Raw genomic sequence first — 27195 nt, 5'->3', positions numbered from 1 at the left:
TCACATTCAGCAAGCTGTGGCTGCTTTACGCCCAGTTCGAGATCCGCTACAAGGAGCTGGAGCGGGCTCGCAAGGCCCTTAGCCTGGCCATCGGTCTGTGACCGCCCGACAAGCTCGTTTGCGACTACATCGACCTGGAGATCCAATTGCGCAAGTTCGAGAGCTGCCGGGTGCTGTACCAGAAGGTCATGGAGTTCGGACCAGAGAACTGTGTCACATGGTTGAAGTTCGCCGAGCTGGAGAACTTCCAGGGCAACACGGAGCTGAGCAGCACCGCTGTGGCGGCGGTACTCTTTTTCTTACGTGTTTATATATAAAATTAACTAACATTTAATTATATGGCCCCGGTCCTGACGACAGCCGATTTTCATATATCGATATACACCGATAAAGATAGCACAAAATCAAAATACCTTTGTACGATAACGAGCCGTAAGTGCTGTAACATGAGTTGGCCATACTAGAAAAATCTTATGAAAAAAGAGCTGGTCACGCTACAAAAAAGCTTTCAATGTACTGCTGACAAACTAGCTTGTTTCAAGCTATATTTTAAGCTCTGCTACAATATAGCTAAAGAGACATCTCTAATTTGAAGCTTTTGCACTAAAATAAATCTGCTTTCTGCTGTTTCTGTTCGCCTGGTACTTCAGATCCAGAAATTGGCGATTTTGTACTGAAACTGAGCGAAGTAAATTCTTGTTTTTGCCGAGAACAACAACAATAAACAACTCTTTGACAATAACAACAATTTTGACTTTACCACAACAAAAGAAATCAAATATATATTTATTTAACTGCAAAATTTAAATAATCTATCAGTAGCCGCCATATGGGAATGACTAATTACATTTATTCATTGGCTTATTAAACAAAACAACCTAAGCCAGTCTTATGTCCTGGAAATTGTCCTCCAGCTCCGCAAAGCGCACCGAGGTCGAGGAACTCCCGCATGACGGGCAAAAAGCGATCACCCTGCTGGGCGGGGGCAGAACTTCGATGGAACTCGATTTCCCGTGCCACATCCGCCAAGCCGGTGCGCAGCATCTGGATATCCTTGTCTATCTCGCCCAGCGACACCTTGGCAGCCTCACGGGCATGCAGAATGTCATCCTCCAGCTTCAGTGGATGCTTGAATTTACGCCCAAGCTGGTGCCCTTGGCGGCACTGGACTTGGTGTCGGCCAGATGATTAAGTGAGGTTAGTCGGAATCCGGAGACGTTGCCACGTGCCCCGCGGTTCATGTAGTTGCCTGTGGTATTTGGGAATGCACTTAAATAGTGAAAATAAACGAAAGAGTGAATGGACAGATTACCCAAAACCAGAACCAGCTCAAGGAGCTTGCGCACACGTCGGGAACTGGTCATTTCGCGGTACGCCTCCATTACACTGGTGATGCGGGGTATAAGATCGTTGACCGTCGGCATAAAGCGCTTTCTGTAGTGGAGACTCTTCTGCTTTTGCTCGTATTGGGAAGTCCTGCCAGGACAAAAGCACCAATAGTTTAGTTCCGGGCCCGGCGTCCATCGATCACTGAGAGCACCTTCTGCTTTGCTTGCTTGCCGTCAGTTACACGCAGATCCTCATAGGAGCCATCGGTGGCCTGTGGAAGGAGAGGAGAACATTAAATAAGTGAAGATCTTTCAGAGGAATCTTTACTAGGCACGCACCGAATCCCAATTCTTCTGGTAAGCCGAAAAGAGTTTGTCTATCTAGCTTTTTGTTTGTCTAGCTGCGGAGTGGAAATGGTCCTGGTAATGAGCTTCTGCTGCGGCGGCTCCGGTGGCATGTTGAGGCAGTTGGGTCCAATGTAACGCTGCTCCTGGCGGGTGACCACGGTCAGGTTGAGCGGCTGCTGCTGCTGCTTGGACTGGAGGTTGTTGTTGCTCTGCGAGGAGGCCGCGAAGCCCGAGTCATTAGAATGCGGGTCATCGAAGCTCTTCTCCTTGGCGCTGTTTACGCTAGAGGCCCGTCCTATTCTCGGTATTCCTCTTGATCAGGCTTTCCCACTGGGAAATGAGGCCTTTCGACAAGGACGCCTCCTTGGGCGTCAGATCACAGAGCTGGTCCAGCGACATGGTCGGACGCATCCCATTAATGCTGCCATTGCTGGCTCCATTGGCTATGGAGGCGGCTGCATTCAGGCTGCGATTGCCAGCGGGCTTGTGTACGTTCTCCGGCTCGATGCTGTCGGTAAGAATGAAAATTCAATGAGACTCAAACTTAAGTAGGTTATCTAAAACTTGCCCATTTCTATCCAACTCCTGGGTGGACTGGATATTGCGCAGTTTTCCGGGTCCACAGCAGTGCTCCACCTCAGAGTCCTCATCGTCATCGTCGTCCGCATCGGCCTCGTCATCTGTTCTGAGCTGGCTGGAAACAAAAAAACCTAAGATGATAAGAGGATTCTTTGAAAGCCTCACAGCTTGTCCAGCGAAGCCTTCAGTGTGTTGTGCCTGTTAATCTTGCGCAGGCGCTTCAGCGCCTTCAGGTCCTGCAGCTCCTGCTGGATCTTCTGCTCGACGGACACATACCCTCGACGCAACGGCCTGCCCTCTGATGGCTCGATGGCTGCCGGTGATAGGGTGACCGTGGTAATGCCCGTTGTCGAGTTGCCGTTCTCCAGGAAGGCTTGAGGGTGTTGCTGTTGGTGTTGTTGTTGCTGCTGATTTCCATTCTGATAGTTCCCTGGGATGCTTATGTTGCGTAATGGCGAGACGGGCGGCAGGGCACTATTGGGTGTCACCAGCTTGCCATGAGAGGCCATAAACCGCTGCATCACGCCCTTGGTAGAGGCAACGCCGAGGCCGCTTAGCTGCGGAGTGGAAGTGGTCCTGGTAATGAGCTTCTGCTGCGGCGGCTCCGGTGTCATGTTGAGGCAGTTGGGTCCAATGTAGCTGCTCCTGGCGGGTGACCACGGTCAACATGAGCGGATGCTCCGGCTTGGACTGTATGTTGTTGTTGATCTGCGAGAATGCCGCGATGCCCAAGTCACCAGAATGCGGATCATCGAGGCTCTTCTCCTTGGCGCTGTTCTCGCTAGAGGCTAGCGAAAGTGTGTTGAATAGGTCATCAATGGGCAGCAGGAGCGAAGTGGTCTGCAATATTGACGGGCTGTGACCAGCAGCCTCTGGTCTTCATCCAGCTCATCCTGATCCTGTTGCTGCTCTTGAGTGCATTCACCATAACCTAAAACCTAGGATGTCAAAGCTGCACATGGTTCCGTGCCAGCAATCGATAGTCAAAGCTGCAATTGGTTGCATGCCAGCAATCGATAGTCAATGCTGCACATGGCTTCATGTCAGCTGATCGTCAATGCAGCACATGGCTCCATGTCAGCTGATCGTCAATGCTGCACATGGCTCCATGTCACCTGATCGCCGACCTAAATTATGAACATACCGGACAATCCTCGCCGAACAGACGCACGGCGCGATCGAAGAGAGGGTTCATGTCCTGGACCTTGTCCTCCAGCTCCGCAAAGCGCACTGAGGCCGAGGCGTGGAACTCTGCTCACCCTGCTCTCACCCTGCTGGGCGGGGCCAGAACTTCGATAGATTTCGAGTCCCACTTCCGCCAGGTCGGTGCACAGCATCTGGATATCCTTTTCCATCTCACCCAGCGTCACCTTGGAAGCCTCACGGGCATGCGGAATATCATCCTCCTTCAGTGGATCCTTGAATTTAGCTCGATTATCTGGACGAGATAGTGCAGCAGGGTGGTACCCTTGGCGGCCAGGTGATTAAGTGAGGCCAGGCGGAATCAGGAGGCGTTGCGACGTGCCCCGCGGTTCATGTAGTTGAATGTGGTATTTAAGAATACACTTAAAAGGTGAAATTAAATGAAAGAGTGATGTATAGATTACACAAAGCCAGAACCAGCTCAAGGAGCTTGCGCAGACGTCGGGAACTGGTCATTTCGCGGTACGCCACCATCACACTGGTGATGCGGGGTATAAGATCGTTGTCCGTCGGCATAAAGCGCTTTCTGTAGTGGAGTTTCTTCAGCCTTTGCTCGTAGTGGGGAATCCTGCCAGGACAAAAGAACAAATAGTTTAGTGACTGCCAAATGTCTTCGATGCTCTTCAAACCCACTTTGATATTTCGTAAAGGAAGCGATCGGCGCGGACCATTGACTCAATATCCATCCTCCGCCGAGGGCGTGAACTTTAGCAGCTGCTCGACCATGTCGTTGCTGTCTATCGAGAGAATGGCCCTAGAAGAGAAGAGATTAGTAATTAGAACCAGGAGTTGACCGCAGCAACTCCTACTTTGATATCTCCACATCGCTCATCTTCAGCTTGCTGAGCAGGATGGTGCAGTTCTGAGCTCGGCGTCCATCGATCACAGAGAGCACCTTCTGCTTGGATGGCTTGCCGCCAGTTGCTCGCAGATCCTTATAGGAGCCATCATTGGGATCTCTTCTAGACACTCACCGATACCGCATTCTTTTGGTAAGCCGAAAAGAGTTTGTCTATCGACTCCAACTCCATGTTGTTATACAGCTTTGCAGACGGTGCCCTAGATACAAAGGATAGAAATTAATTTATGTGATGTTCCTTAACTGGACTTAACTCTGTACTCACCCATTGCTGGCGCATTGCTGCAAATCCTCCGCCTTCATTTCGGCAGTCTGCACGCGCTGCACCGCCTGCGAATGCTGAGCGGACTCCTCCAAACGTTCGCGCATGCGTGCCAGACCCGATTCAAGATCCTCCTTCTGTATGCATGTCCGGAGTTAAAATTTTAAAAAATTTACAATTTTTTTTTTTTTTTAATTTTAAATTGAGTATGCAGATTCAATAACCTTTGAAAACTAATACAGAACAGCTTTCTAACAACAACAATAATTGGCATAATCAAGAAGTTCTGAAAATGTATATAATTAAATTAATAAATAAACACCAGCTGTTACCAAAGTTGAAGAATGAACTAAAGCTAACTAAAATTAATGTTTTTTTTTGCTGAATTACGAGATTTTTAAACTTTGATTTGTCAACAAATAAAATGCATGTAAAAATATATAGTTCAATAATATTGCAGAGTATTATAATTTTAATCAAAAGTTTGGAACGCAGTAACGCCCTTATTAAGTAAACATATTCTTGATCAGCATCAACAGCTCTCTCCCTTTCTCCCTCTGCCTCTTTTTATCCGGTAGGTCCAACTCCCACTGTGCATCTCCAGAGCTAACTCTTTCTCTGTATGTTTCTCTGCCTATCTCTTACTCTCTCGCTCTCACTTTGTTCTCTTGTTCTCTTGTTCTCTGTTCTCTTGACTCGGGAACTATAAATAGAGGCACTTCGTTCGCCGCGAGCTCAGTCTGTCCTAGGGGTACCTAGTGTTTACATCGATAGTGATAGTGATTAAAAGAATGACGTGGCCAATGGAATACATCTGGATAACCAGGAAGTGATCTTCGATATTATGACTACCCTAATTGAAGTCAACAAGATTCGAAGTCTATACTGGAAGGAAGTAAACAATGACGTGTTCTCCACTTGGGTAAGTCTTAATCATGAGAATTATATCACATACATATATAGATGCTATAGGAGGGATAAGGCCTTGGTCTAGTTTCAGCTCTGCTAGCTATGCATTGATTTTTCAATTAATTTCCTTATAGCCATGGATCCCAGTACTTAATTTTAATTTAAAGTGATTTAGCAATTTGTATTGATGATATCTACAAACGTATACTCAAAGTTAAAAGCCTAAATTAATTATAAGATCTTTCTTTTTCGCTATTTTTAAAACTGACCCTGACCCTAGCTAGACCGACTCGGCTGATGATGCTGATCTAGAATATATGTATAATATTTATAGGGTCGAAAATGACTCCTTCAGCATTACAAGCTTTCGACAGAAATTAGAATAGTATAAAAACTCACCTGGCCAGGGATGAGCGCAACTTCTCCTGCGCATCACGAGGTGATATCTCCATGTCATTCATCTTCAGCTTGCTGATCAAGATGGTGCAGTTCCGAGCCCATCTGGGACATTGGCTCCCATCAAAGTTCTCACGTTCCAGCTCATCAGCACGCTTGCGTGCCTGCGTAAGTTGCTCTTCCTTGACCAGCAGACGCACCAGATTGCCTACATCGATTTGCAGGGGCGACACATCAGAACCGTGAAAGGGTGAACTTGCCCTACAACCAGCTGGACTACGCGATTGATCAGCAGCCAGTGATCCGTGCAGTGACCAGTATCTGCGCATGAAAAGGGTTAAAATTAGCTCAGCTTAGGACAAGGACACCCAAGTAGTACTCACAGGACTGCAGCAGGGCAAATAGCTGAGCAGGATGGTGCAGTTCTGGGCCCGGAGACACAGCTCCGTTGCAGCCAATCAGACCGGCCACCTTCTGATCGTCAGGTATGCTGCCCTCGGTGACCACACGCTCCAGACGGGCACGTTCCGGCTGCTCGCTGAGCAGCCGATGCTGTAAATCCTCCGCCTTCATTTCGGCGGCCTGCACGCGCTGCACCGCCTGCGAATGCTGACCCGTTTCAAGATCCTGCACATCAAAGTTCTCACGTTCCAGCTCATCAGCGCGCTTGCCTGCCTGCGTGAGTTGCTCCTCTTTCTTTCTTTCAGCGGAATCTCTCCTAGGCACTCACCGATACCCCATTCTTTTGGTAAGCCGAAAAGAACTTGTCTATCGACTCCAACTCCATGTTGTTATACAGTTTGCTTTCGTCAAGCTCGCTCTAGACGGTGCCCTGGAGCTTGGCATTCGGCAGCTTGGACCATTTGAGGCTCCTTAATGGATTCGTGGGCTGTGGCACGTTCTTCTTTGGCGGCTCCACCTTGGGTGGCACAGGAGGTGTAGGCCAAGGATTGAAATTAATTTATGCGACGCTCCTTAACCTGTCTTAACTCTGTACTCACCCATTGCTGGCGTCATCCACGGTGGCGAAGGCGGTGCACCCGGCGGTGGTGCTGGCATCATGGCCGGCGCCATTTTGGCGGTGGCGGCATTATGGCCGGCGCCATTTTGGTGGTCGCGGCGGTATGGCCATGACCATGGCCGAGGGCGGCGGCGGCGGTGGCTACACTGCTCCATTGCAGCCAGTCAGACCGGCCACCTTCTGGCCATCGGGTATGCTGTCCTCGGTGACCAGATGCCCGAGACGGGCCCGCTTCTGCTGCTCAATAAGCAAGCGATGATACCGATCTACAAAAAGTTGTGCAAAATAACTGTCACTTTTCGATAATAGTAGTGAAACAAAATTAGCTGGTCACACCACAAAAAAGTTCTGAAAAACAACACTAATTTTTCGATATTAAAGTAGTGAACATTAGCTGGTCACCCTACAAAAAAGTTATGAAAAACGACACTAATTTTTCGATATTAAAGTAGTGAACCTTAGCTGGTCACACCTCCATGCTGCATATGGCGGCTCCACGTCAGCTGATCGTCGACCTTATTATTATTATTATTAACATACCGAACCATCCTCGCCGAACAGACGCAGGGCGTGATCGAAGCGGGTCTTTATGTCCTGGAACTTGTCCTCCAGCTCCGCAAAGTGGACCGATGCCGAAGCGTGGAACTCCCGCATGAAGGGCAAAGTTCGATGGAAGTCGATTTCGCGTGCCACATCCGCCAGGCCGGTGCGCAGCATCTGGATATCCTTGTCCATCTCGCCCAGCGACACCTTGGAAGCCTCACGGGCATACGGAATATGATCCTCCAGCTCCAGTGGATCCATGAATTTACTCTCGATTACCTGGACGAGTTACTGCAGCAGGGTGGTGCCCTTGGCGGCACTGGACTTGGTGTGGGTCACGCGCCCTGCGGTTCATGTAGTTGCCTGTGGTTATTAAAAATGCACTTAAATAGTGAAAAAAATGAAAAAGTGAATGGATAGATTACCCATAGCTAGAATCAGCTCAGGGAGCTTACGCAGACGTCGGGAACTAGCCACTACGCGGTACGCCTCTATTACTCTGGCGATGCGGTGTATAAGATCGTTGACCGTCGGCATAAAGCGCTTCCTGTACTGGAGACTCTTCAGCCTTTACTCGTAGTGGGGAATCCTGCCAGGACAAAAGAACAAATAGTTTAGTGACTGCCAAATCTCGTCGATGCCCTGCAAGAATCTTAAAATCCAAATTTTATTTGATTATTTTTATACCCTTGCATGGTATTATAATTTCACTCAAAAGTTTGGAACGCAGTAACGCCCTTATTAAGTAAACATATTCTTGATCAGCATCAACAGCTCTCTCCCTTTCTCCCTCTGCCTCTTTTTATCCGGTAGGTCCAACTCCCACTGTGCATCTCCAGAGCTAACTCTTTCTCTGTATGTTTCTCTGCCTATCTCTTACTCTCTCGCTCTCACTTTCTCTGTTCTCTTGACTCGGGAACTATAAATAGAGGCACTTCGTTCGCCGAGAGCTCAGTCTGTCCTAGGGGTACCTAGTGTTTACATCAATAGTGATAGTGAATTAAAAGAATGACGTGGCCAATGGAATACATCTGGATAACCAGGAAGTGATCTTCGATATTATGACTACCCTAATTGAAGTCAACAAGATTCGAAGTCTATACTGGAAGGAAGTAAACAATGACGTGTCCTCCACTTGGGTAAGTCTTAATCATGAGAATTATATCACATACATATATAGATGCTATAGGAGGGATTAGGCCTTGGTCTAGTTTCAGCTCTGCTAGCTATGCATTGATTTTTCAATTAATTCCCTTATAGCCATGGATCCCAGTACTTAATTTTAATTTAAAGTGATTTAGCAATTTGTATTGATGATATCTACAAACGTATACTCAAAGTTAAAAGCCTAAATTAATTATAAGATCTTTCTTTTTCGCTATTTTTAAAACTGACCCTGACCCTAGCTAGACCGACTCGGCTGATGATGCTGATCTAGAATATATGTATAATATTTATAGGGTCGAAAATGACTCCTTCAGCATTACAAGCTTTCGACAAAAATTAGAATAGTATAAAAACTCACCAGGCCAGGGATGAGCGCAACTTCTCTTGGGCATCACGAGGTGCCTTGGCCTCACTCTCATCGTACCGGTTACAGTTGTACCAGGAGGAGCTGTGCGGCTCCCAGAAGCCGAGGCAGACCCAACAGAACTTGTTCTTGCAAACCATATGGTTGCAGCCGCCTTCTTTCTCTATGATCACATTCTTTGGTATTGGCCGCGATCCAGTTGGACGTTTCTGAGTCGTCGCACTTCTTAATCCACCAGCGGCATTTGACCGGATCGGGATCGGATATAAGATCGCTGCTTGGCCGCTGGTCCACCTGCAGCACAACCTGCTGGACCAAGCGATCGATCAGCAGCCATCCGTGCAGTGACCAGTATCTGCGCATGAAAAGGGTTAAAATTAGCTCAGCTTAGGACAAGGACACCCAAGTAGTGCTCACAGGACTGCAGCAGGGCAAATAGCTGAGCAGGATGGTGCAGTTCTGGGCCCGGAGACACAGCTCCGTTGCAGCCAATCAGACCGGCCACCTTCTGATCGTCAGGTATGCTGCCCTCGGTGACCAGACGCTCCAGACGGGCACGTTCCGGCTGCTCAGCGAGCTGTAAATCCTCAAAGTTCTCACGTTCCAGCTCATCAGTGCGCTTGATTGCCTGCGTCAGTTGCTCCTCTTTCTTTCTTTCAGCGGAATCTCTCCTAGGCACTCACCGATACCCCATTCTTTTGGTAAGCCGAAAAGAACTTGTCTATCGACTCCAACTCCATGTTGTTATACAGTTTGCTTTCGTCAAGCTCGCTCTAGACGGAGCCCTGGAGCTTGGCATCCTTCTTCTTTGGCGGCTCCACCTTGGGTGGCACAGGAGGTGTAGGCCAAGGATAGAAATTAATTAATGCGACGCTCCTTAACCTGTCTTAACTCTGTACTCACCCATTGCTGGCGCCAGCACAGTGGCGGAGGTGGTGGCATCATGTCCGGCGCCATCGGTGGCGGTGGCGGCGGTATGGCCTTGATCATGGCCGGCGGTGGCCATTGCAGCCAGTCAGACCGGCCACTTTCCGGTCCTCGGGTATGCTGCCCTCGGAGACCATACGCTCGAGACAGGTCCGTTCCTGCTGCTCACAAAGTAAGCGATGCATCACATCTACAAGAAAAATGTGAAAAATGAGTGTCACTTTTCGATTATAGTAGTAAAAAATTACTATAAGCGAAAAAAGTTGTGAAAAATGACAGTCATTTTTCGATATTAAAGTAGTGAACATTAGCTGGTCGCACTACAAAAAGCTTATGATAGGCGATATGGTCATACAATTTTCAAAAGTAGTGCAAAATTAGTTGGTCACACTACAATAAGTTGTAAATCGATTATTCCGATGACGATATTTCGATATTGGTTAATCGAAATTTCTTGCACTAAAATTATTCAATTTGCTGCGGTTTCTGTTCGCCTGGTATGCCAGACTCAGAAATTTACAATTATGAACTGAAAATTGAAGGCTGCTTTTTGCCTACAACTACAACAACAATTTTGTAAACAACAACATGCTTTAATCGTGTTGCGGTCAATTTCGACCAATAAAAAAATATCGATAGAATAATCTTTTCAGCTATCGAAAGACCCCACCCGACCTTTAGTATTTTCCAGCCTGCTTTGAAACGGTCACACTGGATAAAAACAATAACAAAGAGCTATGTGTCGGTTCATCCTTATCCTACTTTTACTTGTAATAATCGTTGTGGCTTTCTTCTGGTGGAAGCCGGAAGCGGGTGGCACCAATTCCGATGTCGTGCCCGTGATCCTGTGGCACGGAATGGGCGACACTTGCTGTGCGCCGTTCAGTTTGGGTGCCATCATGTCGCTGATTGTGGAACAGACAAAGGGCGGCTACGTTCGCTCCGTTGAGATCGACGGCAACATTGTGATGGACTGGCAGAGCGGCTTCTTCCTCCATCCCAACGACCAGGTGGACTATGTGTGCAAGGAGCTGCTGAAGGACGAGAAGCTGTCCAGGGGCTACAATGCGATTGGCTTCTCACAGGGCGGCCAGTTTCTGCGAGCCGTGGCCCAGCGGTGTCCGCAGCCGCCGATGCGTACCCTCATTACGTTGGGCGGTCAGCATCAGGGGGTGTTCGGGCTGCCCATGTGCCCAACACTAAGCGCAAAGTCCTGCGAGTACATTAGCGAGCTTCTTACGACGGCCGTATATACAACGTGAGTATGGAATATGAAGGATACTTGATTGTTCTACTAAGGACGATCCAACGTACTCTTTCTATTTCGAAATCGTTTATTTTCTTCTCTATTTCAATATATATCCTATCAGCAAGGTGCAGGAGGATCTGGTGCAGGCCACATATTGGCATGATCCCATCATGGAGAATCGTTACCGGTTGGGCAGCACTTTCCTGGCGGACATCAACAACGAGGTGTACCTCAATACATTCTACATTGAGAATCTCAACAAGCTTAAAAAGTATGTAATATATTTATTATAAATATATATATATATATGTATATATCTGAACAACGGTTTTAAACTCTATGTTCCGCAGATTTGTGATGGTTAAATTCCTGAACGATACAATTGTGCAGCCAAAGGAGTCGCAGTGGTTTGAGTTCTATACCAATGGGCAGGACAAGCTCATTACGCCACTCAAGGACAGCAGAGTTTATACTAATGTAAGCTTCTTTCTTAACAAATACGTATTATGGTACATCTTATTAACCCTATTCTCCTATCCTCTTACAGCTGGGACTGGACAAAATGGATAATGCTGGTAAGCTAGTCTTCCTGGGCGTCGAGGGTAATCACTTGTCCATATCCAAGGCGTGGTTTATTAAGAACTTAGTGCCTTTACTACTTGAAAAGTGAGCCAAATGATAGGCCAAAAGCATGTAATCATGAAATAAGATATGTGACAAGAAGGATATTTACTTTTAATTGAGGAACAAGTAACTTAACACACCTTTTTGATACACTTTAATAGATTTTAATAATAGTTTTGTAATAAATTCAGTTGGGACATACAAAATGTGTGTATGTGTGTGTTTTACGTTTTTTACCGCATCCTTTCTTTCACTGTTCCTTTGTTAACTAATTAGCTTAAATGTTAGGATTTACGTCTCTTGTACACTATATGTCTTAAGTATATTGTTGTGCCCGATATATTTCTCGGAAATATTCAATGCAAGGCAACCGCGTGTTCCGACTAAAATCATTCGTAATTACTCCGTTTATATAAACATTTACAAATATATATATATATATGTGGGTGTGTATGTTAGGAAACAAAATATATATATATAACGCTATGTACATGAGGCAAAATAACAAAAAAGCAGCTTAGAATAAAACCATAGACAGATATATATATAAAGATATAGATTTTGGATAGGATTCCACGATTTCACAGGCAAAACGGATGGAAAGGAGCGTTGGAGAGAGGGTAGAGTCCGGCGCCAACAAGCACATCATAATTTGGACTTTGGATTTGTATTGCGAGCGAAAAAGATTTCCGGATCCTTGTGCGGACGCTGAATCTCACGATAATTGTTGACTATCTTTTTGGACTCATCTTTGGGACACGATTGCAAATTGCGAAAAACGCTCACCTGTGATATACATAGAAATATTATTATATATAACATATTACATATATAAATGTTAAATGTATCAGCCCACCTGGCCCCGCGACACATAGATGGGTGTGCGGTATATAATCCAGGTGACACTCTCAAAGTACGGCGCCGTTGTAAGCGAACCCTTGTAGGTATAATAATGCTTGCTCAACTCCTGTAGACCAATCCATGACAGGCAATCTAAGTATGCATATAAATGTTAACATAATAATACATATATCCACTAATAATAGAATGTATTATTTACCGGAATCCAGCGATGCACTTGTTTGGATCTTCTGCACATTGCGTATACCCTCCGTGATCTTCTTAAACTCCGGACAATCCTTTTCTCCGCACGCCTGAATGAAGAAGGCCACCACGGCCAGGCCATCGGGTTTATTCTTGGCCTCGGCAAAATCCTTGTACTTGGCATTGTAGTGAACGGCATGCGCCTCCATTGAGTACTTCATACCCTCCAGCGTATGCTCGCAGCCGGATTCGTCGCTGTCGGACCAGTGAAAGTGCAACTGCTCGAACACATACATGTCCGTGTCCAAGGCACCACCGATAATATATGGTTGTTGCTTTCGTTTGCTGAAAGTTACCATTGCCGAGGTGCCGGTATTTTGGACCCTTGCCACACCCACCGGCTCCCAGTGACCATGATATTCCAGGGGATCCACATCGTCAATGTGCTCGATTGCACGATTGCTGATCTCGATGGGGGATTGTACTGGCATTGCTTTCTATCTCTCTGTAGTGTCTGTTGTTGATCTGTTTGGGCTGACTGAATCCTCCTGGGACTGGTGTTTGGAAATCCTAAAAACGTAGTAGGTATATATATTATAATTGAGTTTAAAAAATCGCAGAAAATTAATATAAAATTATTATTCTAGAGGAAAAATTATGGAAAAAACCTTATGAGCCTAAAAATTTGGCTTAAGCCGAATTTTACATATTTATTTTGTTTCTCAGTAATTGCTTTTATTTTAAATAAAAATAGGGTTCGAAAATGAAGCAATAAAATATTTAAAATCACAAATTACAAGGAACTTCTTATTGGTTAAAAATCAATGAAAAAACATTTAAAAAAAGCAACAAACCTTTTAAAATCAAACATTAAAATTAAATGTATTGCTACCTTTAAATATCAAAAACCTTAACCGAAAATCGATCAATTTAATGATACTTCATTATTTTTTTTTAATAATTCCAAATTCAGTTCATTCAACACTAGAAAAAATATATAAAAATAATACTAAATTTTTATACTTTAAACACTTAAATTAAATAAATAATAGCAATAAATATAAAAAAATGTAAATAATCTCTGAAGTACTCTGATCTTAATATATTATTTATATTTAAGTCATACATATATTTATTACTATTTGCAGGCACCTGTTTCCGTTTCCTGAACTCCTAGCACCGTCTCCGTCTCCGTCTCCAAATCCAACTCCGATTCCGATTCCGTTTGCTATAGCACCAATTAAATCCACGATAGCTCCACCTCGACGACAACCTATGTTATGTGCGCTGCGTCCAGGTATTTCTTCTTCCGGAGCTTGTAGACACGCCCGCGATTGTTGTCGGCGCTGGCGTCCAAGTGGGTTGACAGCAGCGCAGCTCGCGGCAGCGGCGGCGGCGACGTCGACGTCGTGGTGGCGACTGCTCCGCTGGGCGCTCGCGTCTCGGAAAAGTTCTCTATGCCGGCCGGCGCCTCCAAAATTTGACGCACGCCTCCACAACAACAACTGCTGATGCTGCACTGATGCACCTCCTCTAAGTCACTGCACCCAAAATTATGTGAGCACCTGCAAAGGGTCATAAGGTAAACGCGGATATCATTAAAACATATAAATTCAGCATCAAAAGGCGAATCGATCTAGCCAGGTTTTGGAAAAGAAAAAATTTGAACACTTTTTTCAAAATTTTATAAGGTGTTACATCGTTCAAATTTGCCAAAAATTTGGAAAAATTTTAATTTGCTTTTAATTTTAAATTGACTATGCAAATTTATTAACCTAATAAGAACTAGCATAGAGAAGCTTTCCGATTGAAAATGTATTAATTTTTGGCTTAGTTATAAGTTTTTTAAACTTCGATTTGGCGAAAACATTTTTATATCAATATATCAATAAATATTGATTGAAGGAAAGCGAATATTTTAAGCTTTGTTATGATGTTACTATATAATGTGGATATTTCCTTAGGAAGCACGTCTTTTTTGACTATATAGTTGACGTTAAGAATCATTACTTGTTTAATTACATTTAAGATTATGACCCCAGGCAAACATTTCTTTTACTTTTGCCTTTGGAACCCAAAAACCTGAAGCTCAACCTTAAGAGCCTAGAACTAAGATGTAATTTAAAAAATTTTAATAAAGAAACCAGATCAATTATTTTAAAGAGTAATTTTCCAACTAAAGTAAAGTTAATATTTTACGATATTTAAAGCTAAATAAAAACGTGCACTGCAAGCGGCAATCAATGAAAAACTGGTCCCAAAACAAGTGTTTTGATTTAAAGCTAATAATCGTATTTTTGCAGCTTAATTTATGAATAACACCAAAGACAAACACTTGAACCAATTAATTTATGAATAAGCCCAAAGATAAAGACTTGAATCACACTTGAAATATCTGCTAAAATCTAGAAAAATCTAGTTCCTGGAAGCAATATACATATATGTATTCTAGTCTGTATGTATAGACTGGGAAACAGGAGCCGTCGATTCAGGGTTACTGAATCATTTAAATGTTTAGCAATTCGCGTGACGTAGATCCGCCCACCACACCTTTCCACCTCTTACCTGTGGAAATGCATTTTCCCTCCACCTCAACTCTTGATTATCCATTTGTTTAATTAAATGTCTTTATCAAATAGAAAAACCTCCTCTTTTCTTCGAGCCTATAGCCTCCTTAAATATTCCACTTAAATATTCTCGAGGCCAGAGTTCAGTCCATCATCTTGTTTACACTTATTTTCTACGTTTTTATCTATTGATTTTCGATTTTCATTTTATTCTCACTTTTTAATACAAAAAATACAAAAAAGAAGAAAATTGGAAAGAAAACGCTGGGCAATTAAATATTGATTGGCAGGAAAATGATTGCAAATTAAGGCGTCAGCAACAAAAATGATATATTACAATCGGAGAACATGGAAAAGTACGTTAATATTCTGTAGATATAAAGGTATAAACTGAATCGATATAAAGGGTTCATAAAATATAATTGCAGGCCAATGGGACTGGCAGTGATTTAAGAAATGTTAGAAATCACTGTTAGAAGTACAAAAATTACACTTTAAATATCGATGCAGTATCGAGATATCAATGTTTTCTGCCATCTGTAGGCTATGGTATACAATTGTTTTGGATCAGAATCAATAATTATTAAGCTATTTATTATGGGAATTTCTGTTTGGAAATATTTAAAATCTAATTGCAAAAATTCTTATAATTTCATGAGCTGAAGTTAATAGGTATTCACCAAGCATTTTATAATGTTTTCTTTATTTTATATGACTTCGGGTATTCGTAAACAAAAATGTAATCGCAGAGCAGGTGTCGAAAAATAATTAAGATAAGAACCTTGGACATTTTGCACGTCTTTAAGAGAGTAACACATTAATTATGGTTTTACAGATTTTCGTGGTTGTTGCACAATTTAAGGAGATGTTCTTCACATAAACACTCACTTGATCTTGCAGAGAAACCCTTTATGTAGTTGAATATTATTTAAAAAAAACCCCAGACGAGAGGGTAACAAACTAAATTATTTTCCTATCGATTTATAAATTGCTTAAAGCAAGATTAACACGACTAATGTGAAATAATATTTGGGAGCCAATAAAGCCAAATGTGATTTTAATTGACAGTTTTATAATCCGCGAGCAGTCGGGCAAATACAGTGAGAGATAAAGATACACACACACCAGTGCCAGACATACAGGTGCAAGGTGTCAAGAAGTCGCTCGACAGACGCAAGTAGAAGCTTATCGTCAAATGGAACCGATAGGGGAACTTGAGCCATATATTTACGACAGACATAATGGGGGGACCCATATAATAAAACTGGGCAAACGAAAGCATTTCCACACCAATTTCAAGGCTGGAAACTAGAAACATTTGGCTTCAATTTGATGACAGCCGATTCACGATATATATATATATACTATATATATGGGAACCAGAAACTTCCAGAACACTGACTTGAGTCAGCTAAAAATTGAATTTTTGCATTGGTCATTGGCCTTTTTCAAGCAATACATGTATCTGAGATAGCCTTATCTATCTATATAATAATACCTTTGCTCGTTCTCTTTCTTCTTCGTCATCATCGATACTTATTTCACCCTATTGATTTTGATTTGATGATATTTGAAATCTGTCAAATATTTTTAGGGTATTTCTTATCATACAAGATTGATCGCTTTGGAGGGTACGAACAATTTTCAATTAGCGAATGTGTAACTTATCTTATCTATCGTTTTTTTTACATTTTAGTAAAAACCTTAAAATTTTATTGTTTGAAACATTAAAATAAAATTAATGTTACCTTCTGAATTGACACATTTCAAAGTTTAGTTCTAATTAAATCTAATTCAACTAGTTAAAGGAACTTGCTATTTCCAGATTTAACCGACATTTTTGCTGGGGATACATGTTTATATATATGTTCAGACGTATGAGCACCTGAGGTTCTGCGCCCTTATCTTATCAAAGATATATATGATGTTTTTGTATTTCTCTGACATCCATTTTCATTTATCTTGTATTTGTATAATGCTGCAGATTTCAGATTCCATACAAGTGGCTCTTTTTTATAGAGTTTAAAAGGCAAACCTTAAGATTTTTAGGTAAATATTTCAATACTTTCCAGTCATAATATTTAATTAGCTTTTTGTGGCATAGTTATAGCAAGTTAAAGTTTTTGAAATATCATAACTAAGCCAAAAATGCATTAATTTCAATTCGGAAAGCCTTTCTGTGTTAGTTCTTTTGAGGCTAACAAATCTGCATACTTAGTTTTAAACGTAAAAAATTCAATTTCTTAATTAAAAACTACTTTATTACCCGAGATATCTTCCATTTTCTTACTCTCCCCGATATACAGGTTCCAAAGTCTCTCCTCCCGCTTACACATCCCGTGTTATCGCACTTAACTATTTTTATTATCTGCATTAAATTACACAACTAATGGTGGGTAAACGTAAATACACACACAGGACAAAATCGTATTTATAGCCGACAGTATTTGTGTTATCATTATGATAGAATTTGCATAGAGTGGAGAGGATTTTTTTCGGCCATTGATAAGGTGACCAAAATGAATTCTCGATGACATCCGATGGGTGGAAAATTAACGGAGCCGAAGCTCAAGTGCTATGTATATTTCAAGTGGTTCGATGCGAATCGGACGTCAGCTATGGCCTTGAAGGGGGAGAGTTGCTTTCGATCTGGGTGTGCTAAGGGGCGTGGTCAATGGACAGTTCCTATATGTGTTCCTATGCAGGGAAGAAGGGGTTTAAAAAAAAACGAAGAAAACATAATAATCAGACATGTTATCAATCACTCCCTTTGACTTTAGGTTGTAAGAGTAAAGTTAGTTTAACTTTTTAAAAGCATTCATGAGATCATGAGTCAGAGAGTAAGTCCATAATTCATATATAAATACTGTAATCTTCCTTTATAATAATCAATGTTTTTCAGTGCTGTTTTTACCAAGCCAAAGAACCTAATTTAAGATGTTGTTTTTTTATTGCTTGCTGACTCAATTTGTTGTTCCATTTCTTCAATATTTTTGCTGACACTGTATCGAAGCAACAATTGTTTACATTATTAAATGACCACTTTTTGATTGTTTTCTTTAAACTCTCTACTCCTTATCGATGTCGCAATGAAACGTCAGCAATTCCACTTAGTTGATATCGGATCGTAGCTGAGAAGCTTATCTGGAGTCTTCTGCTAATGTCCAACTTTGGATCTGGATGGCCGTGCGGAATCAGCGAATGTATGCGGGTCGAAAGTGACCATGAAATGGGAATGTAAGTCTGACGGACAGACCGAAAATACTTCACAATAAATATTGTAAATGTCGTTAAGTAATTGCATTGACCGATAGCCCAAGTAAGCAAACAATACAGCAGAAAACTGCACACTAAAAAATAAAGGCAATCATTAAATGTATATCAAACAAGAGTCGGGAATTAACCAGAGAACTAATTTCCCAAGCAAATAATTCATAAATTATAAATCAATTTTAAAGATATTTTTAAGCCACATAAGAATTCTAATTCACATCAAATAATTAATATGAAAACTTTCCCCCAGTGCACTAAGTTCAAGCGGAACAAGGATTCCAAAGGCGGATGGTAGAGCTCCTGCAATGGACAGTTCTTAGCCACCTATGTATGACCTCATCCATCCATCAAGCGCGTTATCCACCAACTGGCCGTCCAACTAGCATTATATATGGGCAAGTCAACGTTGACGAGGCGGCAGCAGGAGCAACAGGAGCTAGTCTATCGACCAAATAACAAATAACCTACACATCGAGACTTGGCCTGAAAGTTGGGCAGGTGTGTGTGTGCAGGTGGGGTTATATTCTAGTGAGCCAGGCAAGTGCAATATATGTACACGTAGAGGTGGAATATTGTTAAAACAAGCAACTTGTTTTAAGTCCAATGGATTATAAATACAGGATAAGATATGAGATTAACTTAATGCCAGAAATCTGGTAAATTTTTAAACAGTTTAGTGCTGATTTTCAATTGGATTCGATTTGTAAATTTTATATTTTGCAAATATACAACTGAAATATGACGTGTCAAAGTCCAGTAATCAGGAAAAAACCCATTCAAATGACTAATTATTAACATTTGCATATGAAACAGCTTTATCAAGTGCTGGAAAACTATGTAGCACATTTGTGTTTAGTACTAAAGATACATTTTTAATAAAAACTGATCAAGTTACTTAATAAAATCGAGCATATAAATTTTACTTTGAATTTATTAACTAAATATTAGGCCTCTTATAAGCTTTCAGCTGCTCATATTACTAAATATAACCTTTTAGGAATTTACATTTATTTCCTAATAATTTCCCAATAATTTTTTAAAACACAACTGCCTATATTTTTAAATAAAAAAAAAAAAATTAGGGAATTCTATTTTTAATTCCCCTTACAAGAGATAGCATTTAAATGCCCAACAGATGGCGTCCCAGAGAACCGTTATCTTGTTATCAATGTTTTCTTCCTTTGCCTTTTGCCCAGTCCCTATGCTTCTTGGTCACGCGAGATTAACCAAACGGTAATTCGCATTTATAGGGTATTAGATTTAGTCGCTGCAGAAGCTGTTTTGATGTTGCTGAAGCAGAAAAAGCAACCGCAAGAGAAGCGAATAAAAAGGAAGCAAATCAATAAAATATATATTTTTTGCTCTCCAAGTGCAGGGTCGCACACACAAACAGCTGACCTTCACACTGCACAGAAGGAGAGAGAGGGAGAGCGAAAGAGTGCGGCACGTGAACAGCAAATAAGAGGAGGGGTGTAAACTTATAATTAACGGAAGAGCAGAGACAATAATATTTAAACTCACTCTTTCTATCCCTCTCTCTGTCACGTAAGTGATTTGTACTCCCGCTCGATCATTTGCATTTGTTGTTTTTCTTTTTAATTTGATTTTTTTTAACAACTTTTTTTGGGACAGCGGCCGGCTTTGTTGTTTTTGCCGACTGTTTGTTTTTTCCGCGACAGACATTTTTAATAAGCAACGCACACACTTGCATAAACATACACACCTAATTTGCGCATGTTTTTAATGTGTTGTGTGTGTTTGCAAGCGTGTGCATGTGTGTGTGTAGCGGAGTTTTTGTAAGTTTCCGTCTCGACCCATCTTCTAAAAATTTACCTGTTGATTTACTGAGTCTCCCGTTGATCGTCGCTTTCAGCTGCTGTCCTCTGCCAATTTGCTGCAACTCCCCTCACAATTAATTGATTTAAACTAATTGAGATGAATCCGCATTTATGTATTTACGCACAATTTAACATTGACTCGCATTTGCTTTTGCGCTCCTTTTCACACACAACAACACTGACACAAGAAACGCATTTGGAGGCAACAAAAAAAAAACAACAGGCAGCGAACGGAACAAATAAACACGAAACGTTGAGATACCTCTTTGCGGCAAGAGAAGAGCGCAGAAAAGCGGAACACACTGCTACTTTAATTTAGAAATTACAACAATAAGACCGCACCGAGAACGATTAAAGATACTATCTGGCCAGTCGATAACGTTTGTTCAATATTTCCACCGGCAGCTGGTCACACCGAAAAACGTGAAGTGGCAAAACGTAATCTATCAACGTAAGAGTGATTATCGATAGTATATCGATAAAAATGATCGTCGCCAGAGCTGGCAAGAAATCGATGTTTTCCGTTATCGATTTACAAAATCACGAATTAAACATCGATAGTATCGATAGTGCCCGTGTCATCGTTTTAAGCGTCGTTGCCTCTTGCTAATTTTTCTTGCGAAAAAGTGTGGGAAAAAGAACAAAAACTATGAACATTTGACGGCCGTCATAATTGTCGAAGTATCGGGAATAGAAGAAGTCGAAATACCAATGGTTTATAAGTAAACCTGCAGCACAAAACTTTTTCCTAGCAACCCGGGACTCCTTTCTTTGTACGTGTGTTTGTTTGCGCGTGTGTTTGTCCGTGTGTGCGAGTAAGTGATTGTGTGTGTGCGTGCGTGCCAAGAAAGTGTGTGTGTGTATGTGAAAAAAAAGCCGCACACTGCAAAAAAAACGCGAATAGACGAACAAATTTTCATTTTCCCAACGGTCGAGAATAACCGCTAAAATTGTGGAAAAACAGGAGAAAACCCCGAAGCGGAAGAAGAAGACTGCAGCCAGTAAAATGTCTGCAGTTTATTCGCCGCAACCGCCGCAGCAGCAGCAGCAATTGCAGCCGCAGCAGCAGCAACCCCCGCCACAGCAACAACAACAACAGCAGCAGCAGCAGCAACCGCCCCCGAATAATGCCCCCAATCAACAGCCTCCTCCTGGTTCCGGTGTGGGCCCCGGCGGAGGAGGAGGAGGTGGCGGCGGCGGTGGTCTCCCAGGAGTCGGTGGCGGCGGAGGTAGCATCTTGCCGATGGGAATGCAACAGCAGCAACAACAGCAACGACCACAAATGGGCGTACCCGGTTCACCCGGCAACATCATCTCCGGCGGCGGCGGTGGCGGTGGCGGCATGATGGTCACACCGCCGTCCACACCGCGCGGCTCTAATGTGGTGCCGCCGCAGGTCAACTCTGCCCAGATCCAAAAGATGCTGGACGAGAACTGTGGCCTCATCCAGACCATTCAGGACTTCCAGAGCATGGGCAAGGCGCAGGAGTGCATGTCCTACCATGTGGCGTTGCATCGAAATCTTGTCTATCTCGCCCAGCTGGCCGATCCCACCATGAATATCTCCCAAATACTGCCGGTGGGTTAGACTAAAGTAGATAATAATAAAGATAGATAAGTAGAGTTATATATTCCTAGAATGAACCCTTGGATTATATATTGTTAATAATTTAATAAACAATTGCTAATATTATTAAGTGCGTAAAACATGTGAAAAGATTTGGCATTTTATTAAAGATCAATACTTTTTTATACATAGACTTGTTTCTTTATTTATGACAAAAAGCGTCATTCTAAAATGCTATTTCTAACTGAATATCCTTACATTTTGCTGAAAATCTTAATAAATAGTTCCAAGTAAATTTTCTTCTTAAAAAGAAATTCCAATATAAATCAATTACTAAAACACTGCTTTTCTTGCAGCCACCGCACATCCTCCAGACGCAAGCCATGCAACAGAGCGGCCAGCAAACGCCCCCATCGGGACCGCATGGTATGTTGGGCGGACCGCCACCTCAACAGCAGCCCGGACAGCAGGGTGCTCCGCCGCAAATGGGCATGCAGCAGCATGGCGGCGATCCTCAGGGTCCACCCGTTCAGATGACGCCGTATGGAGCGCAACAGCAGCAACCACAGCCACATCCCGGACTGCCGCCCAATGCCCAACAGCAATCTCAACAGCAGCAGCAGCAACAACAGCAGGCTGCAGCGGCGGCGGCGGCTGCAGCAGCGGCAGCGGCAGCTGCTGGTCAGCAGCAGCAACAACAGGGACCGCAGGTTAGCCAGGCGGGCCCGCAGTCACAGCAGCAACAGCAGCAGCATCCCGTCTACCGTAATGCCCAGGGTCAGGGACAACAGCCTGGTCCGGGACAGGGACCAGGACAAGGACCAAATCCGAATGCAGCGCCCAGTAAGTGTAATGTCATGTACGATCAAAAGCAAGATGATGAAGAGACAGCTTGGAGGAATTATATGGTTGAGCAGGGTTTCTATGTTGAAGATTTTCGATGAGGTTATAGCAAGAAAGAACGTTGTCTAACAAGGTTCAAGAGATATAACGTAGTCATCTCGCAAGTTTCAAGAGGGTTTCAAGCAACTTGTTTCTTTCATTGTCCTCAAGTACAGTCAATTACTGTTGCCATATAAATAAAAGCAGATTCATATTGATTCTTCCCAAGGAATAAGTCGATTCTCTAGCTAATCCTCAAGCCTTGCAAGATTGAATTGAATTTGTTATTCCCTTTACATTTGCTCCTTACTAAATAAACGCTAAATTAATATAATGTTCATTTACCTCCTTGCCATGCAGATCAACAGCGGCCCAACAATGGACCACTGCCAGGACCCCAGAATCCTCAGCAACAGCAGCAGCAACAGCAGCCCGGTTCACAGCAGCCGCCCAATCAGCAGCAGAGCGGTCCTCAGCCTGGTGCCGGTGGACCCGGTGTCCCGCCGCCACAGAGCCCCTATCGCGTCAGTTACCAACAACAGCAGCAACAACAGCAACAGCAGCAGCAGCATGGCCACTATCCTGGCTATCCTCCGCAGCCGCAAACTCAATACCAGCCACAGCCCGGCGCCTATCCTTATGGACCGCCCACCCAGGGCTACGGACCGCCGCCGCCAGTGCCACCGAATGCCGGCCAAGGTGGCTATCATCATGGGCCAGGTGCAGCAGCGGCAGCAGCTGCAGCCGCAGCAGCAGCGGGAGCCGGCGGACATGGCTATCAGCCGAATGCCGGTGGACCGGGAGGACCACCGCCTGGTGCATATCCACCGCCGCCTGGTAGCCAGCAGGTACCGCCAGTGCCGGGACAACAACAGCAGCCGCCACCACAAGGACCACCACCGCCCGGCCAGATGTACGGTCCACCGCCCACCGGTGGACAGCAGCAGCCAGGACCGCCGCCCCAGAGCCAGTACGGTCCGCCGCCGCCACAGAATTCAGCGGGTGGGCCGCCGCCGCCGATGGGCTATGCAGGGTATCCACCTCAGCCTGGGCAGTACGGTCAGGCGGGAGCCGGTGGAGGACCTCCGCCACCTGGCAGCTACGGACCACCACCTCCGCCCACGGGCAGTGGCCAGAGTCCTTATCAGGCGTATCAACAGCAGCAGCAACAGCAACAACAGGCGGCTGGTGGTGGCGGTGGGGGTGGAGGACCGCCGGGCAGCAGCTATCCGGGAGGACCGCCCAATAGTGTGGCATCGGTGCCACCGCCACCGCCGGGTGGTGCCTATAGCAGCACGGCGCCGAGTCAAACGCCACCGCCTCAGGGAGGTAGCGCAGGTGGTGGAGCCGGTGGCGGCAACACAAATCCTAATGGACCCAACGCACAGCAACAGTCGACGCCGCCCCCGCAGGGCGGAGCAGGTGGCGGGGCAGGAGGCCCCACAGGACCGAGTGGATCTGCTGGCCAGCAATATGCCGGACCGCCGCAGCAACAGCAGCAACCGGGCGTCGTTGTGTCCGGTGTGGCGCCACTGCCAACGCAAGTTCAACCGACAACATACTCCACGCCGGGTAACTACAACCAACAGCCGGGAGGAGCACCACCGCCGCCCAATCAGCAACAGCAGCAGGCGCAGCCGGCGGTCGCCGGTGGATCAGGCGGTGGCGGTGGTGGTGGTCCTGGTGGAGCAGGAGGTGCACCCAATGCCCAGCAGGGACAGGGCAGCCAGCAGCAACAGCAACCGCCGCCAAACGGAGCCACGCCGCCCATGCCGCCGAATCAATATCAACCGGCGCCACCAGGAGCTCCACAGAATCCCTATGGAGGACCACCGCCACCACCGCCACAAGGCTATGGTCCACCGCCGCCGGGCAGTGCATATCCCGGCCATGCATACCATCAGCCACCTCAGACTGCCGGCTATGCCCAATATCCGCCGTCGCAGGGCTATCAGGGGTATAGGCCCGCCGGTGCCCAAATGCCGCCACCGGGAGCACCACAAGGACCGCCGCCAACGGGAGCCTATGGATATTATAGCCAGCAGCCGCCTCAATGAGGCAGGGAATCCCTATTGCCGCCGCCGGGCTTCATCCATCCCAAGTGATTCGTGTCGGAATTGGTTGGCTGAAGCAGACAGCAAATCTAGCTCTGGCGAGGAGACGCCACCAGTTCAGGATGAATAAGAAGCCACTGGTGGCAGAACTTGAGAGCAAGTGGATGGACCACAAGGCGGTGGCAGAAGGGGAAAGGAAAGGATCGATAATTAAGATTGAATATCAATTACTAATAGATGAGAGAAATGAGATGTTGAAAAGAAATGTATCAAAAGCGAAGGAGCAGAGAGAGAGAGAGACGACAGCAGTGAAGGAAGAGTATGAGTTAGAAATTAGGATTAAAGCGAATAGGGGAAATAAGAGAGAAAGTAAGAATTTAGACTAAAATAGAAAAAAGAAAACGAAGTAGGCCTCGGAAGAGAGGCAAATTCAGCGAAAAACAAAACTTGCATACGAAATACCAGGAGAAAGTCCAATCATAGCATATTCTGCTGCAGAATAAAAATAAGTAAGCAGAGAAAGTAGGAAGCGAAGAACAAGAATGGGTCGACATAAAATTCTGGGATTCCCCAAAAACAAAGACGGCCAGGTCAAGATGGTGGTACAGAAACTAACAGATTTTATGTATGTATTTTGAGACGCTAAAAGCGAATCTGAAGACAAGAATAAATGGGAAAAAAGGGAGGAAACGAATGGATAGCGAGAATAAGAATATTCGTGATTAGTTAGTGATTCCGTGATATGATATGATATATATATATATAGCGCCAGGACCTCGACACTCCCAAGGCAATTGTAAGAGCAAAAATGGGAATACTTAACATCTGTAAGCTGGTTTCCCCAGACTACCTCCTGGCCGCCTCCTTTAACTTTTCAGCTTCTTATAAATAAAACCCAATGCCAATCGAACGACCCTTCATCCTATTACTATATATAAATAATTCTCTCTTAAAATCGAAACAAAACAAAACAAAAAAAGGAAAAACAAGCTAAGAAAAACCACACTCTTCTTCGTAAACGATTTATGCATAAACATAAATATATAGATATTTAGATATAGATATATAATTGTAAGGAACAGAATTAGCAACATGTTTTTAACATAACAATATCACAACAGACTATTTAAACATTTTTTAATTTTTTTTTTTTTCTATTCAAGTTTTTCTTTAAATCGATTTTTTTTATTGTCCTCGTATATATATTTTTTTTTGTTGAGAGTGCATGTTTTTAAGTAAAGAAATGTAATTTGTAAAATCAACGTATATGTATATTTATATAATAAGCTTAAATTTACTATTTAAAGTAAAACTAAAACCAAGAGAACTATCAAGCAGCAGAAATCATGAGTAAACTATATAATTAAAACAAAATAATACATGAAAAATATTCCATGATAAAGAAAATCAGTTAAAAATCGAACAAGCCAGAAATGAAGCACAAATATTGAGAAACTAATTGAATAATTATTATAACAATATATTATATATTCATTTTTCTGCCGACAAGAAAAAAAAAGAGTAACAAAGTAAATCCTTCGGCTTTCGGGAAACCTGTTAAAGTTCCCTAATAAATACTTTGAATTCTACAAACTAAATAATTTATATTTGGCGATTTGTAAAGAGTAATATTAATTCCGAAATATACTGTTAAAACAATTATTACAATTATTCACTTGCGCACAAAGTAGAAGAGTTCCAAAATTGATGATATCTAAATTGTTTATTTAAGGTTAGTTAAAATATTAACAAGAGGCGATGAAATTATTATTTTGGAACGCCAGAGAGTGAGAGAGAGAGATCCTTGTAAAATTTCGCTTAGATATTTCCCGAAAGCTCGTTCCATTAGTCTTGTAGAGAAAGAAAGTTTGTGTAAAAAGCGAGATGAATCTGAAAAGGTCAGTTGCTATCTCGTTCTAGATCGGAGTTTGGCCTCTACCTCTGGCCTGCTCTAATCCGATCTGATCTAGAATCTTATATGATTTCATATTTGATCCACATCGAGGGAAACCATTTAGACATATGTATGTAAATGTATGTTTATCAAATATAGCATTTAGAAATCTCTATTTTCCAAATGCAAAACAAACAAAGTAAATAATAAAACAAATCTAAAAAAAAAAATGGAAAAAGTTATGAAAATAAAATCAAATGTTTTTCTTGCTGGGAAATAAGAGTAATTCGAATTTCA

At 43.4% G+C, this 27195-nt stretch overlaps 6 protein-coding genes, 1 long non-coding RNA gene and 1 pseudogene across 13 annotated transcripts in view; 4 read left to right on the top strand and 4 right to left on the bottom strand.

The window, feature by feature from the left end:
* Positions 1 to 27195, top strand: part of LOC110184456 (protein crooked neck-like) — a 71920-nt gene that overhangs the window by 1558 nt on the left and 43167 nt on the right. The window lies entirely within an intron of this gene.
* LOC110184357 (disheveled-associated activator of morphogenesis 2-like) lies at positions 831 to 6958 on the bottom strand (annotated as a pseudogene). Its single transcript, XR_015270521.1, has 9 exons — positions 6886 to 6958; positions 6264 to 6612; positions 5888 to 6205; positions 5775 to 5796; positions 4583 to 4716; positions 4268 to 4517; positions 4092 to 4212; positions 3863 to 4026; positions 831 to 1249 (listed from the first exon to the last, which is right to left on the bottom strand). The product of XR_015270521.1 is annotated as a disheveled-associated activator of morphogenesis 2-like (transcript).
* On the bottom strand, positions 1502 to 2973 carry LOC147645127 (uncharacterized). Its single transcript, XM_086827815.1, has 2 exons — positions 2588 to 2973; positions 1502 to 1600 (listed from the first exon to the last, which is right to left on the bottom strand). Exons 1-2 carry the CDS (start codon positions 2867 to 2869, stop codon positions 1502 to 1504), a joined length of 381 nt encoding a protein of 126 aa, XP_086683941.1. The 5' UTR covers positions 2870 to 2973.
* On the bottom strand, positions 6578 to 10200 carry LOC110181635 (disheveled-associated activator of morphogenesis 2-like). 3 transcript variants are annotated; one of them, XM_086826208.1, is made up of 7 exons: positions 9883 to 10200; positions 9397 to 9800; positions 8974 to 9334; positions 7947 to 8037; positions 7446 to 7811; positions 6886 to 7171; positions 6578 to 6803 (listed from the first exon to the last, which is right to left on the bottom strand). In XM_086826208.1, the coding sequence occupies exons 5-6, from the start codon at positions 7707 to 7709 to the stop codon at positions 7070 to 7072; spliced, it is 366 nt and encodes a 121-aa protein (XP_086682334.1). In that variant the 5' UTR covers positions 7710 to 7811; positions 7947 to 8037; positions 8974 to 9334; positions 9397 to 9800; positions 9883 to 10200; the 3' UTR covers positions 6578 to 6803; positions 6886 to 7069. The 3 variants fall into 3 exon arrangements, with proteins under 3 accessions (XP_086682334.1, XP_086682336.1, XP_086682338.1); XM_086826210.1 differs by lacking the exon at positions 9883 to 10200 and having other exon boundaries at positions 7874 to 8037; XM_086826212.1 differs by lacking the exon at positions 9883 to 10200 and having other exon boundaries at positions 7446 to 7831; positions 9397 to 9568.
* On the top strand, positions 10155 to 11985 carry Ppt1 (Palmitoyl-protein thioesterase 1). Its single transcript, XM_020952989.2, has 4 exons — positions 10155 to 11164; positions 11277 to 11426; positions 11506 to 11632; positions 11703 to 11985. The coding sequence occupies exons 1-4, from the start codon at positions 10644 to 10646 to the stop codon at positions 11823 to 11825; spliced, it is 921 nt and encodes a 306-aa protein (XP_020808648.2). The 5' UTR covers positions 10155 to 10643; the 3' UTR covers positions 11826 to 11985.
* Positions 11921 to 20986, bottom strand: CAH3 (Carbonic anhydrase 3). 3 transcript variants are annotated; one of them, XM_086826165.1, is made up of 5 exons: positions 20497 to 20986; positions 13976 to 14388; positions 12840 to 13393; positions 12636 to 12772; positions 11921 to 12565 (listed from the first exon to the last, which is right to left on the bottom strand). In XM_086826165.1, exons 3-5 carry the CDS (start codon positions 13312 to 13314, stop codon positions 12425 to 12427), a joined length of 753 nt encoding a protein of 250 aa, XP_086682291.1. In that variant the 5' UTR covers positions 13315 to 13393; positions 13976 to 14388; positions 20497 to 20986; the 3' UTR covers positions 11921 to 12424. The 3 variants fall into 3 exon arrangements, with proteins under 3 accessions (XP_086682291.1, XP_086682293.1, XP_086682296.1); XM_086826167.1 differs by having other exon boundaries at positions 20185 to 20865; XM_086826170.1 differs by having other exon boundaries at positions 20764 to 20839.
* On the top strand, positions 18492 to 19583 carry LOC147645126 (uncharacterized). The gene is made up of 2 exons (XR_015270242.1): positions 18492 to 18627; positions 18914 to 19583. It is a non-coding gene; the product is annotated as an uncharacterized LOC147645126 (long non-coding RNA).
* On the top strand, positions 21036 to 27151 carry LOC110184445 (uncharacterized). Of its 2 annotated transcripts, none has more exons than XM_020952985.2 (3): positions 21036 to 22080; positions 22425 to 22911; positions 23311 to 27151. In XM_020952985.2, the coding sequence occupies exons 1-3, from the start codon at positions 21508 to 21510 to the stop codon at positions 25005 to 25007; spliced, it is 2757 nt and encodes a 918-aa protein (XP_020808644.2). In that variant the 5' UTR covers positions 21036 to 21507; the 3' UTR covers positions 25008 to 27151. The 2 variants fall into 2 exon arrangements, with proteins under 2 accessions (XP_020808644.2, XP_086682249.1); XM_086826123.1 differs by lacking the exon at positions 21036 to 22080 and adding an exon at positions 22246 to 22358.

This window comes from Drosophila serrata, unplaced genomic scaffold, assembly GCF_035046125.1.
Source record: "Drosophila serrata isolate PLE 108 unplaced genomic scaffold, ASM3504612v1 contig_8, whole genome shotgun sequence".
In the NCBI taxonomy this organism is placed as follows: Eukaryota; Metazoa; Arthropoda; class Insecta; order Diptera; family Drosophilidae; genus Drosophila; species Drosophila serrata.
The sequence above is the reverse complement of the archived record's forward strand: the minus strand, read 5'-3'. Positions and strand labels throughout refer to the sequence as shown.

Excerpts from the sequence above, each read along its gene's own strand:
- LOC147645127 (XM_086827815.1), bottom strand. The coding sequence starts at position 2,869 with ATGACACCGGAGCCGCCGCAGCAGAAGCTCATTACCAGGACCACTTCC. Across the intron at positions 1,601-2,587 it reads CGACAACGGGCATTACCACG|GCCACCGATGGCTCCTATGA; the intron begins GTCACCCTATCA and ends CTCCTTCCACAG.
- LOC110181635 (XM_086826208.1), bottom strand. The coding sequence starts at position 7,709 with ATGGATCCACTGGAGCTGGAGGATCATATTCCGTATGCCCGTGAGGCT. Across the intron at positions 7,172-7,445 it reads TGTTCGGCGAGGATGGTTCG|ATCGGTATCATCGCTTGCTT; the intron begins GTATGTTAATAA and ends AACTTTTTGTAG.
- Ppt1 (XM_020952989.2), top strand. The coding sequence starts at position 10,644 with ATGTGTCGGTTCATCCTTATCCTACTTTTACTTGTAATAATCGTTGTG. Across the intron at positions 11,165-11,276 it reads ACGACGGCCGTATATACAAC|CAAGGTGCAGGAGGATCTGG; the intron begins GTGAGTATGGAA and ends ATATCCTATCAG. Across the intron at positions 11,427-11,505 it reads AATCTCAACAAGCTTAAAAA|ATTTGTGATGGTTAAATTCC; the intron begins GTATGTAATATA and ends TATGTTCCGCAG.
- CAH3 (XM_086826165.1), bottom strand. The coding sequence starts at position 13,314 with ATGCCAGTACAATCCCCCATCGAGATCAGCAATCGTGCAATCGAGCAC. Across the intron at positions 12,773-12,839 it reads AAGTGCATCGCTGGATTCCG|ATTGCCTGTCATGGATTGGT; the intron begins GTAAATAATACA and ends ATGCATACTTAG. Across the intron at positions 12,566-12,635 it reads TCTATGTGTCGCGGGGCCAG|GTGAGCGTTTTTCGCAATTT; the intron begins GTGGGCTGATAC and ends TGTATATCACAG.
- LOC110184445 (XM_020952985.2), top strand. The coding sequence starts at position 21,508 with ATGTCTGCAGTTTATTCGCCGCAACCGCCGCAGCAGCAGCAGCAATTG. Across the intron at positions 22,081-22,424 it reads ATATCTCCCAAATACTGCCG|CCACCGCACATCCTCCAGAC; the intron begins GTGGGTTAGACT and ends CTTTTCTTGCAG. Across the intron at positions 22,912-23,310 it reads AAATCCGAATGCAGCGCCCA|ATCAACAGCGGCCCAACAAT; the intron begins GTAAGTGTAATG and ends CTTGCCATGCAG.